The sequence below is a fragment of the Danio rerio genome, chromosome 7 (assembly GCF_052040795.2).
Source record: "Danio rerio strain M-AB ecotype USA chromosome 7, GRCz13ab, whole genome shotgun sequence".
In the NCBI taxonomy this organism is placed as follows: Eukaryota; Metazoa; Chordata; class Actinopteri; order Cypriniformes; family Danionidae; genus Danio; species Danio rerio.
In genome coordinates, this window is record NC_141027.1 from 80002501 (window position 1) to 80015141 (window position 12641).

At 40.6% G+C, this 12641-nt stretch overlaps 1 protein-coding gene across 26 annotated transcripts in view; it reads left to right on the forward strand.

Annotated features, from left to right (window-relative positions):
• The window catches only part of slc24a2a (solute carrier family 24 member 2a), an 85895-nt gene that overhangs the window by 11112 nt on the left and 62142 nt on the right, over window positions 1-12641 (forward strand). For all 26 annotated transcript variants that reach the window (XR_015496581.1, XR_015496578.1, XR_015496570.1 and 23 more), the window contains one exon: window positions 316-1277. Coding sequence is in view for 13 of the 26 variants with exons in the window: in XM_087262424.1 (XP_087118550.1) it covers window positions 450-1277 (828 nt within the window). In the remaining 13 variants the exon portion in view is untranslated. The remainder of the gene's footprint in view (window positions 1-315; window positions 1278-12641) is intronic.

Genomic DNA, 12641 nt, shown 5'->3' on the forward strand with positions numbered 1-12641 from the left:
AGTTCAGCTTGCTCCAGCCCTAAATGGAGTTAATGTTAGACACACACACACACACACACACACACACACACACATTACATAGTGTATTGTGTGTATCTGTGTGTGGCCTATTAGTTGTGTGTTGAATGTAATCCATTTGTAAATGTGTGTAATTGTGTCATGGAATGGAGTCAGTGTTGTTAAAAGAATCTACACGATACAGAGTGTGTGATGTGTCTGTGATATGTGTGTGTGTGTGTGTGTGTGTGTGTGTGTGTGTGTGTGTGTGATTAACCCCCCCTATCCCTCTCTTTTTCTGTGATTTATTTTTCCCAGGCTAATATGAGGACGCCTCTGCTCTGCTGAAGGACCTCTGGATTGCACAGATTTACAGTACAGAAGTAGCTCTCTCAGCTCAGCATGCGCTAATCCCAACCGTAGCGTAGCAAGAAAGCGTTTAAAGCCGAGCGATGGCGTCCGACGTGCCACACCGTCAGATTGTCCCAAACCGGAGGAAACTCAGGCCCGCACGGGTTCTCGGACTCCTCCTCAGTCTTATAGCAATAAGTGCGGTTGCCTTAACATGGCGCTCTACCGAACAGTGGGAGGAGCTACAGAGCCACGCCCCCCACAGGACACTGCTGTCCACACACCAGGGTTACCATAGCAACGTCTCTGAGGACACGCCCATTGCCATGCGCTCATCCGCAGGGTCAAATGAGAGTCAAGGAGACTATCCGACTGATCTGTTCAGCCTTGAGGACCGAAGGCGCGGGGCGGTTTTATTGCACATGTTCGGCATGCTGTATATGTTCATTGCGCTCGCCATCGTATGCGATGAGTTCTTCGTCCCAGCGCTCACGGTGATCACGGAAAAACTTACGATTTCGGACGATGTGGCGGGTGCTACCTTCATGGCGGCTGGAGGATCGGCTCCTGAACTGTTCACTTCAGTCATCGGGGTGTTTATTTCCCACAGTAACGTCGGCATCGGGACCATCGTAGGCTCCGCCGTGTTCAACATTTTGTTCGTCATCGGGATGTGCGCTTTGTTTTCCAAGGAGATCCTGAACCTGACGTGGTGGCCTCTGTTCAGGGACGTGTCTTTCTACATCATCGGCCTCATCATGCTCATCGTGTTCTTTCTGGATAACATCATCACGTACTGTGAGAGCATTAGCCTGCTGCTAGCCTACGCCGCCTACGTGCTCTTCATGAAGTTCAATGGGAATGTAGAGACTCTGGTTAAGAGGATGATGAACAGGAACCAGGTGGTGGAGGTGGAGGCCCAACCCAAGGTGAGTTGACAACATTTATTTCTTCGTATTCTTCGTACTGTTCAACCGTTGTAGACTTAGGCCCAATCCAAATTCTATTTATTCAAGTCACTAGACTTTTCTGACAGAGTATTCGAGTGTCATCGAGTGTCAGAATGTTGTGGGACTACTATACAGGAGTTGTAATTATGGTTTATAGGTCGCGAAATTTAGCAATACTGCCGTTGTGGCAGGTGTATTCTGGGAAATTTTCTTAACCCTTGGTTTCGAGTGTGGTCCTGAAAAAGGCACCACACCTCTTCCCCTTAGCCCTACACCTTCAAGCTTAAGAGAGTTAGGACATCCCTACCCCTTGACGTGAACGTGCAAAACGAGGGGTAGGGATAAGGGGAAGGGGTAGAACTGGGATTGGGCTTTAATGGACACACAATTGAATTGGGATTGGTTGAGGTAATGTTGACTCTGGTCTGATTTTCCCTTTGATTGTAGAGTGTAATTTCTTGTTAAGACTGCTGGAGTAATGGGATAAGTTGCACTTGCTTCGTTGGCTTCCCAAACTTAAAGATACAGAGACAAAATAATGTTTGGAGATGATCAATGATTCTTTTAACAACACAGCACTAATCTTCACACGACAAGGATGTACACTAGTCAACAGTAGGGCACGACCAGTTTTCCTCTGGCCTTTCTCATCTCAATTGAATTGGGATTAGGATTAATGTTCCCTCCGGTCTGATTGTAGAGGTGACTGGGTAATTTTTCCTCTGATGGTAGAGTGTGATTTTCTGTTAAGATTATTGGAGTAATGGGACACATTACAGCTCCTTCACTGCCTTCCCAATCCCAAAGATACCAAGAGGAACTAAGCTTTGCTGACTAGAATACAGAGAAATCCAAATCAATGATTCTTTTTAGCAAAACAGCGCTAACCTTAGACTACTTTCACATGACAAGGACTTTCTTCTGACAATTCAACATTTGTTGACTCAATGGACACACCACTGAATTGGGACGGGTTGAGGTAATGTTGACTCTGGTCTGATTGTCGAGGTCACAGGTAATTTTCCCTGTTAAGATTATTGGATTAATGGGACACATAACAGGTCCTTCACTGGCTTCCCAATCCCAAAGATGCAGACAAGAACTGATATTTGCTGAGTACAGGATTAATCAGAGAAATGCAATGAGGCACTAATCTTAGGCAAGGTTCATATGACAAGGATGTACAATAGCCAACCAAAGGTGTGTTGACAACATCTCTGTCTTATTTTGACCGTCTAAACTTTGTAGATTCAATGGACACAATTGAATTGGGATGGGTTCAGGTAATGTTGACTCTGGTCTGATTGTAGAGGTCACTGGGTACTTTTCACCTGTTAAGATTATTGGAGTAATGGGACACATTACATTTCCTTAACTGGCTTGTCAATTCCAAAGTTACAGAGATGAAATAAATGTCTGCAGAGCACATGATAAATCAGAGAAATACAAATCAATGATTCTTTTTAGCAATCCAGCACTAATCTTAGACTACTTTCACATGACAAGGATGTGTACAGGACTTTCTTCTGACAATTCAACATTTGTTGACTTAATGGACACACCACTGAATTGGGATGGGTTCAGGTAATGTTGACTCTGGTCTGATTGTAGAGGTTCTGAAAGATTCAAAGACGAACTAAAATTTGCTGAGCCCAGGACAAACAGAGAAATACAAATCAATGATTGTTTTTAGCAATACTAAATTCTGGAGGGTCGGTGTCCTGGGGAGCTTAGCTCGAACCGTCATTAAACACACCTGAACAAGCTAATCAAGATTTTACTAGGTGTACTAGAAACATCCTGGCAGGTGTGTTGAAGCAAGTTGCAGCTAAACTCTACAGGACACCAACCCTCCAGGATGAGTTTGAAAAGGGGTGGCAGAAAACAAGATGATGCTTAGAGGTCAAGTTTTAATCTTCTATTGGTCTTATCCAATCACATGATGGAAATTCAAAGAGTCCACCAAGCTTGAATTTTGGATACCAGCGACATGCAAAACTTTTCCAGTCTGGTGCATTCGTTAGATCTGGAAGAGATAAAAATATCTATAAAGAGGGCGTGAGTTCAGATCTAGCTCTAATCAAACACACAACAATTCTGAACACCTTTACTAGTTTATTTGCCTCTATCCGGTTAGGGTTAGCACTGAATTCAAAAGGACTTGAGTTGAGTTGCTCAGTACTGGTTCTACAGATCTACATTTCCAATCACATACAGCCAAACAAACTAGGTGTTCCGAATTGCTTGCAAATTTACATACAGATAGGTTAAAGCTATACTAAGAGCTAGCCCCAGATGGTGCCCTTAGTATGGCCTTGTTGGGTTGGGGCTTGTACAAGCTCATAAGCACATAATATTGGAGGAGTTTGCATCAAGCATGTTTATCACAATGCACACAACCCCCACCCCCATAACACCCAATCAGCATTTTCATAATAGTAAGCAAGTAATCAGTCTTCTCTTCAGACCTTCCTCAGAAGCAGTGTTTAAATATTATTACCATTAATAAATATGCTGGTAGCAGAACAACAGAGGACTGAAAGGTTATTATACTGTTCAGTCCTCAAGAGCTGGTTCATTTGGGTTTGATTGTGGTTGATGCTGAACTGTGCAGAAAGGTAGATCTCCAGGACCAGGACTCAAGTGCCCTTGAGTTCAGTGGTAACCCTAACTAGACAGACGCCAAATAAACTAGCAAAGGTGTTCAGAATTGCTTCGGAATGTACAGACGGATGGGTTGAAGCTATACTAAGAGCAAGTCCCAGATTGTGCCCTTTGCATGGCCTTGTTGGGTAGTGGCCAGTTGTAGCTTGTACAAGGTCATAATCCCCCACCTCCAAAACACACACGCAAACATTTGCATGAGACGTTAAACCAAGGTCCTGACTCTCTATGCTCATTTAATAATCTCATGGCACTTCTGGTAAAGAGTAGGGGTGTAACCCTGGTGTCCTGACCGAAGTCCCTCCATCAGCCCTTACCGATCATGGCCTCCCAATCATCCCCATCCACCGAATTGGCTCTATCACTGTCCCTCCAGTCCACCAACAGCTGGTGTGTGGTAAACACACTGGCGCCGTTGTCCTGTGGCTGCCGTCGCATCATCCAAATGGATGCTGCACACAAGCTATACCGAGAGCTTGTCCCAGATGGTGCCCTTCCTATGGCCTTGTTGGGTTGTGGCTTGTGCAAGGTCGTAAACTCTAAGATTAGGACATAATATAGTGGGAGTTTGATTCAGGCATGTTTCTCACAATGCACACAACCCCCAACACACACACACACACACACACACACACACACACACACACACACACACACACACACACACTATATATAAATCAAAATTACAGATTTAACCAATCACCAGTTGCATTTTCATAATAGTAAGCAAGCAATCAGTCCTCTCTTCAGACCTTGCTCACAAACAGCATTTAAATATCACCACTATTAATAAATATGCTGGTGGCAGAACAACAGAGGACAGGGATTGAAAGGGTATTATACTGTACAGTGGGATTTAGGAGAGGGCAGGTCAGGACCGAACAACCTGCATGGTCAAGAGAGTTGATGAGGATGATGAAGAGTGGTATATATTCCAAACACACAATATTGAGCCCTCAAATGTTGCCTGGCAACAGGTAGCTGTTGTCTTTACGGGATACATAAGCACATGCTCGTGCAAGAGCTTGAATACAGTCAGTTCTCCTTCAGTTCGCTGTGCTCTGCTTGTCCATCAAGGCATAAGCTCTTCATTTGGGATGCAGTAGTCATGGATGCAGCTGAAATAATCCTGCAGGCTTCATGCGGAGTAATCTATTTGTCTGAGGTACTGGCTTCGACTAGCAGTGGATGCACATATTTAACCTTGAGTCTAATCCCTAACCCTTTAGACCTGTTATGCAGAAATCACCTTCATGAGGGCAACAGTGAGTGAATATAGCCAGCTTCTAATGGTAAACATTGCATAATTGTATTTGTTATAATCAGACTTAATGAATGATACACTTTGATGGGCTTCCTCCCCTTGGGTGTGTCATCAGAGGAGAAAAGCCCCGCCCACTAGTCTCCCTCATTAGCATCTCCAGCAGCCCTGAGTGAGAAGCAGCCGTCTGTCCATTAGCCATTAGAGCGTTTGAGCTGCTGAAGATAATGTCAGCATAGCCTAAGAGGAGTATAGATGTGGAGTTTTAGATGAACAGAGACAGGAGCGACATTGACTTAAGCATCAAGCACACACTGACCAACGACAACATGCAGATCTGACCAGCACTGAGAACACAGCTAGTCCTGTTTTACATCTGCCACTATACTGACACACAAGCTTTTATAGCTCCGCCCTCTTTTAAAGAGGAGTGCAGTCTCATTTGCATTTAAAGCAACAGCTTCTAAAACACCACAATTAGGATCAAAGCCTGAAAGGGTCAGTTTCAGAGATTTGTAAAACACTATTTGTGTGTCTCTTTCTCTCTTTCTCTAAGGGTGCTTTCACACCTGCCTTATTTAGTTGGATTGAATCGCACTGGAGTTTGTTTCCCCTTTTGGTGCGGTTGGTTTGGGCAGGTCTGAATGCAGAAATCGTACTCGAGTGCGCACCAAAAGCGGACCAAATAACCGTACCGAGACCTGCTTGAAGAGGTGCTCTCGGTACGCTTTCAAACGAACCCTGGAGCGGCTCGTTTGTGGTGAGAATATGATCCGTACTAAAACAGGTCCAACCGCAAAAAGTACTGCGCCTTTTGGACTAATCCAGCTGCCGTAGGCCAATGAGCTGTGCATTATGGGATATGAAGGAAAAAATTTGTTGACAGCGCTTTACCAACAGAGAGAGAGAGAGAGAGAGAGAGAGAGAGAGAGAGAGAGAGAGAGAGAGGGGAAAACATTACCTGATGGATCGTTGGTAATATTTCCGCAACATGAGCATGTCACAGTTTAGCTGAATTAATTCACGCCTCCTCCTGAAGTGATGAGCGACACATTAAACACTGTTTTCCAGCCGCGGCCGCGCTTCATTCTGGAAATGTACAGTTTGTCTAAAGCAGATACAATCAGCAGCGCAGTCGCCCCTCCAGAGTAAACCACATTTTGTGTCTGCCGGTTTTGTTTACTTGCGGGAGTTCATTGGCATTTTGACCAATCAATAAGCAGTTTAGGAAATATATTCAACAACATCTGGCCAATGAGAGATGTGGGTTTTGTCACATGACTGCATTTTGGTTCATTTCAACTAGTTCGGACCAAATCCAGCAGTGTGGTGTGAAAACCACCCAAAGACGGCAGAAAATGCAACAATGATCATTTATTACCCTTGATCCAGACCAAATGAAGCGAACTACACATGTGAAAGCAGCCTAAAGTTGCTATATTGAAATGACATTTACAGTATTGTCAAAACATTTTAGATATGTATATAGTATGCAATATATTAGCCTCATTAAATTAATACAATATGCAGCAAATGAGAAATAAATAAATAAATAGACATAATTGCAAAAAAAAATTACAATAATTACCAGAATAAAAAGTGTAGATTATTTCAATAAGGCAAATGAGTTAATTAACCATTTCTGATAATGTAAACATATTTTGCAGCCATTATAGATGTCATTTTGCTCTCTCTGAGTATAAAGTCGTTTATTAAATGATTATTCATTTAATGTTTCTCTCGCGGCTGTGCGCGCACAGTCAGCTGCGAAATGGTAATGCAAAAATGCATACAAATAACGGCAACTTTAGAATGCGAAAGTAAAACCTGAATCCCGGACATTTTAGGAGATTCAGAAGCATTTTGACAGAAAAGGCGCATCTCAGTGGGTCTGCAGAGCGCGTGGGAATTTCTGTGTGAGTGAGAGATCGCGCACACACATAACCAGCAAAAGGAAACGAGCAGAGCGAGAGAAGATTTTCCACTGGTTAATTGATCGCGAATGTTTAGTTTTCTTGGACGGATACAAAAAAAAAAGGGTATGAGATCTTTCTCTCTGAGATGGCTGTCAAATTGACACTGATTCAGGCTTCTGAACGGGATAAAATTAAGTTTGCTATTGCGCCCTCAAGTGGACACAATTGGAGCAGCAATTTATTTTATTGAAAAATTTCAGCTCACAGAATCATCTCGCGGGCCGCATTAAATTCGTTTGGGGTCGTACGTTTGACACCCCTGCTCTAGAGACATCAAGGATGCATTTTACATCTTGTAAAAAGGGGCATAATAAAGCATCCTAAAGCACAGTTTAAGAAGATTGACCGTTTCGCAGGTTTCAGTGATTTAAGACGCATCGAATCAGTTTCTTTTTGAACGTTCTGCACTTTTATTTTGCCATTTGTACATTAAACTCAAAACATCCACAGATTCAGCAAGCTGCTTTTAGGATCAATGCTGTAATTATTGCAGGCAGCATCATTGCAGTTAGTGCTGGTGCATCACATGCGCAGATTAAAGTCCACACACTCCCACAGGACTGAAACCTGGAAACCTCCATCAAGTGCTAAACTAGAGTCTAGAAGGGATACAGCTGCAGATACTCACATCAATATAGCGAAATATTTTGACAACGTACAATAATAATTCATATGTTTAGATTACTGTGAACATGTTAATAAAAATTTATTGAGTAATTGAATTAATAATTTGAATAATGCTTGGTATAATTACTGTTTTTACATTACTGTAAGGGTTAGAAGTAGGAGTAGATGTTAGTAAAATACAATTTAATAAGTAATTTAATTACTAATATGAATAATACTTAGTATAATTATTGTTTTTACATTACTGTAAGGGTTAGGGTGGGGGTAGATGTTAATAAGCTACAAATTAATAGTTAATTTAATCAATAATGTTTATAATACTTGCTATAATGACTGTTTTTACATTACTGTAAGGGTTAGGGTGGGGGTAAGATACAAATTAATGGGTAATTTAATAAGTAATATGAATAATACTTGGTATAATTACTGTTTTTACATTACTTTGAGGGTTGGAGCAGTTGTAGATGTTACCAAGGTTTAAATTAATGGATAATTTAATAAAATAATATTAATAATAATCAATATAATTACTGTTTTTACATTAGTGTGAGGGTTGAGGTTGGGGTAGACCAATACAATACAATTTAATGAGTAATTTAATAAGTAATATGAGTAATGCTTAGTATAATTACTGTTTTTATAGTGCTGTGAGGGTTGGAATTAGAGGTAGATGTTAATAAAATACAATTTAACGGGTAATTTAATGAATTATATGAATAATACTTGGTAAAATTATTGTTTTTACATTATGGTGAGAGTTGGAATAGGGGTAGACTTTAGATTAATGGATAATTAAAGCAATTATTGGAGTAATACTTGGTGTAATTACCGTTTTTACATTACTGTGAGGGTTGAGGTTAGGGTAGACCAATAAAATACAGTTTAATGAGTAATTTATTAAGTAATATGAGTAATATTTTGTATAATTACTGTTTTATATTGCTGTGAGGGTTGGAAGTAGAGGTAGACGTTAATAAAATACAATTTAATGAGTAATTTAATCATTAATATGAATAATACTTGGTATAACTACTGTTTTTATATTATGGTGAGGGTTGGAATAGGGGTAGACTTTTATAAAATACAGATTAATGGGTAATGAAAGCAATAATTTGAATTATACTTGGTGCAATTACTGTTTTTAGATTACTGTGAGAATTGACGTTAATAAAATACACTTTAATGGGTCATTTAATGAATAATATGAGTAATGCTTGGTATAATGACTGTTTTTACATTACTGTAAGGGTTGGGGTGGGGGTAAGATACAAATTAATGGGTAATTTAATAAATAATATGAATAATACTTGGTATAATTAATGTTTTTACATTATGGTGAGGGTTGGAATAGGGGTAGACTTTAATAAAATGTGATTAAGGGATAATTTAATACATAATACAAATAATATTTGGTATTAGTACTGTTTTATATTATTGTGAGGATTGAGGTTGGGGTGATAATTTGGATCAATGGTTGGGTAAACTTTAATTAATTGTGATTTAAGAGATAATTTAAAATTTTAATAAATAATACAAATAATATTTGGTATAATTACTGTTTTATATTGCGGTGAGAGTTAAACATAGGGGTAGACGTCAATAAAATGCAGCTTAATTAAATGGTAGTTTAATCAATCCTATCAAGTTTTGGGAAATTTAACCTTTGTGTTTTATTATTGCATTTTAAGATTTAATATAATGTAAATATTAACATTTCCTATTGTTATTATTAGCTTAAAAATAGACAATTTATGTACACTTTTCTCTTTGCCATGATGACAGCACATAATATTAGACTAGATATGCTTCAAGACACTAGTATTCAGCTTAAAGTGGCATGTAAAGGCTTCACTAGGGTAATTAGGGTAAAGTTAGGGTAATTAGGCAAGTCATTGTATAACAGTGGTTTGTTCTGGAGACAACTCAAAACTAATATTGCTGAAGGGGCGAATAATATTGACTTTAAAACAATTACAAACTGCTTTTATTCTAGCCGAAATAAAACAAATAAGACTTTCTCCAGAAGAACAAATATTAGAGGAAACACTGTGAACAATTCAAGTCATTATATCCGTCATTCATTTGATACTAAACCCAAAGAATTTCCCGCCCTGCCTTTAAAGTATACTGTACATGTAGACAAATGCGGATTACTGCGCTGTCCAGGAGTCGCCGGTCTGCATCTCAGATGAATCTGTGTGGGATTGCAGGATTGTGGAGTCGTTTTCCTTCATTGCGTCATCTGTGCACATGGGATTAAACGATGTCAAGTGTCAGTGAAGCCCTGCTGGGTTAAGCTCAACAAATTGTGTCCCATTGAAGGAAGAACATATTAAAGACTCCTCAGTCGGATGTCATGCTCATGTGACTGTAACGTGACAAATATTCAGATTAATAATGCACTAATCTCAATATTTTGTTATGTTAATCACAAAACCACTGACAGATGTAACATATGCACACACACACACATGCACACAAAATCAGGTTTTTGGTAACACTTTAAAACAATGGTCCATTAGTTTATGCTAATTTATTTATTATTACTATTATTAGTATTAATATTCATTTTCTTTTCAGTTTAGTGCCTTTATTAATCCGAGGTTGCCACAGCGGAATGAACCGCCAACATATCCATCACATATTTTACGCAGTGGATGCCCTTTAATCCACAACCCATCACTGGGAAACATCCACACAGTGTCTATTACAAACATTATAGTTCAAAAACAGCTCTGCAAACACAAACTTTGCCTTCAGACATGACGTGTCGCAGATTTTGCTGCAAATATGAAGAAGCGACGCCATGAGATGGATGAAGGTGTGAATGCGGTGTAAATACAGTAGAGCAGGTGAATCTGCTGGTTAATGTGTCTTGGATGGCTGTCTTTCTTCAGCGCTAATTGTTTTGACACCAGACGAGTCTCTATGGTGATATGAAGTGATGTGAAGCGTTTGTGGAAAAATAAATAAATAAATACATCAGGGGAGGAGAAACACTGCTGCAGCTTTAGGGAGCTGTTCGGGCACTGCAAAATTGCCTTTCCTACTAAAAGCCCTGTCTTACACCTGCGCAGAAAGCCACAAGACGTGTTTGGCGTGATGTGTTGCTACTTTCAGACCAGCGCGACTGTACTTTTCATGTTTTGCGTCACGTTGTGTAAATATCAAATCCATTTGTGCATCTTTGTGGACTTGTGTGTGTGTGCTGGTCTATATAGGAGGTGTGTTAAGGCGCATTGTTGGTGTGTTGCTATATAGAGGAGCTGAAATAGACCAAGCCATTGACCAACTGAAAGCTGCTCTAAAGTCCAGCAGAGTGTGTTAGTTATGCGCATATGCAGGTCCAAATGCTTACACACTACTGAATACACACAGGATGATCAGCAACACACACATATCTTTACAGATGAACACAATTAAAATGATCCAGAAATGAGGATTTTCTCCATCAATATAAACAGCACTGCCTCCATGCCTTCATCACCTCGGGGGGCTTCTTCAGTTTATTCATGACGATCTGCATCTGTATAATGTGATTAATATTAGCAGTATTATTGATTATCTGCAGATTTATATCTGTTTTAATAAACACTAGTGTAGATTTGTCCAGCTGTGGGGTTTTGGAGATGTCTGCATCAGCATATATGGATAAGAACAGGACGTGTGTTTGGATATAGCTCAGTTTTTTGACCACACTTCATTATTATTGTTCATTTATTCGCAACCCACTCTCATTCTGAAACTGTAGCCCCGTGGACGTTTCTGGAGAGCGTGATTTACGTGGCTGGATGTACGTATGGCTGCATTTCGTTTTTTCAAGCAAACGCTACGGGGCAGTGTGACGCTGCTCCTCTTCGCACTCGCCGGCTGACTGCTCACCTGCTTCGTGTGGAGGGCTTTCCCGCCGCAAGCAGTTTGTCCAGTTAGCTCGTCGTGTTACATCGGCGGAGCGGAGGTCCGGAGGAGGAGACCGGGTTCGAGTCCGGGGAAGAGCGGTTCCATAAATCACTTAAGACAAAAATCAGAATCCAAAAAATAAAGCGAATGAGTTCATAACGGGCCGAGAATACGGTGAAATCCGAAAACGCAGTCAAAATTGGATGAGGGCTTTACTTTTTCTGCACGGCTTTTGTAAATCGTTGCTTGGGTTTAGGAGGAGGAGGAGAAGGAGGGTGGCTGGGTCGGTCGCCCAGTCAATCGTTCAGTCAGTCAGTCAGTCGGACAGGCGACAGCGGCCTCCGGTGGCTTTTTATGCGAGAACAGGGCGGGTGCGAATGGGGCGCGCTCGCGAGAGGCGTTTTAGACGCAAAAAAGCGTGCACAGTGGCGGATTCGCGAAAACAAAACTGCACACATATTTCGTATTTCGTGGTCTCCAGAAACGTTTCCAGAATGAGCCTGGGTTGTTTGTTCCTCTGCTGGAGATTAGAACTGAATTTAGAAATAGTTTTGAAGCGAATCTTTGAGCTTGACAAAGGAAATTAAATATGTGGGCTGATGGATGTGTTCAGTGGAGGGAGTTTCCACCGTTTCTTCACTCCACCAAAGTAAAGGAGTAAAGAGTTAAAGTAAAGAGGCTAAGTGGAGGAGGCTCGTTCTTTATCCTGGTGCTGCAGATGCTCTGTTTAACTGTTTTCTCACTAGTGAAGGGTTCAGTTTACACTTACAAAGTCCACCATGTAAATAGCGAATCCATGGTGCAACACAACTGACTCTTAAAGGGTAAGCGTAAAGATGTATGCTCCCAATGTTTTGTGACCTTTATTGCATTGGAAAATCAATATATTTGGGCTGTAATTCATAGAAGCCTTTA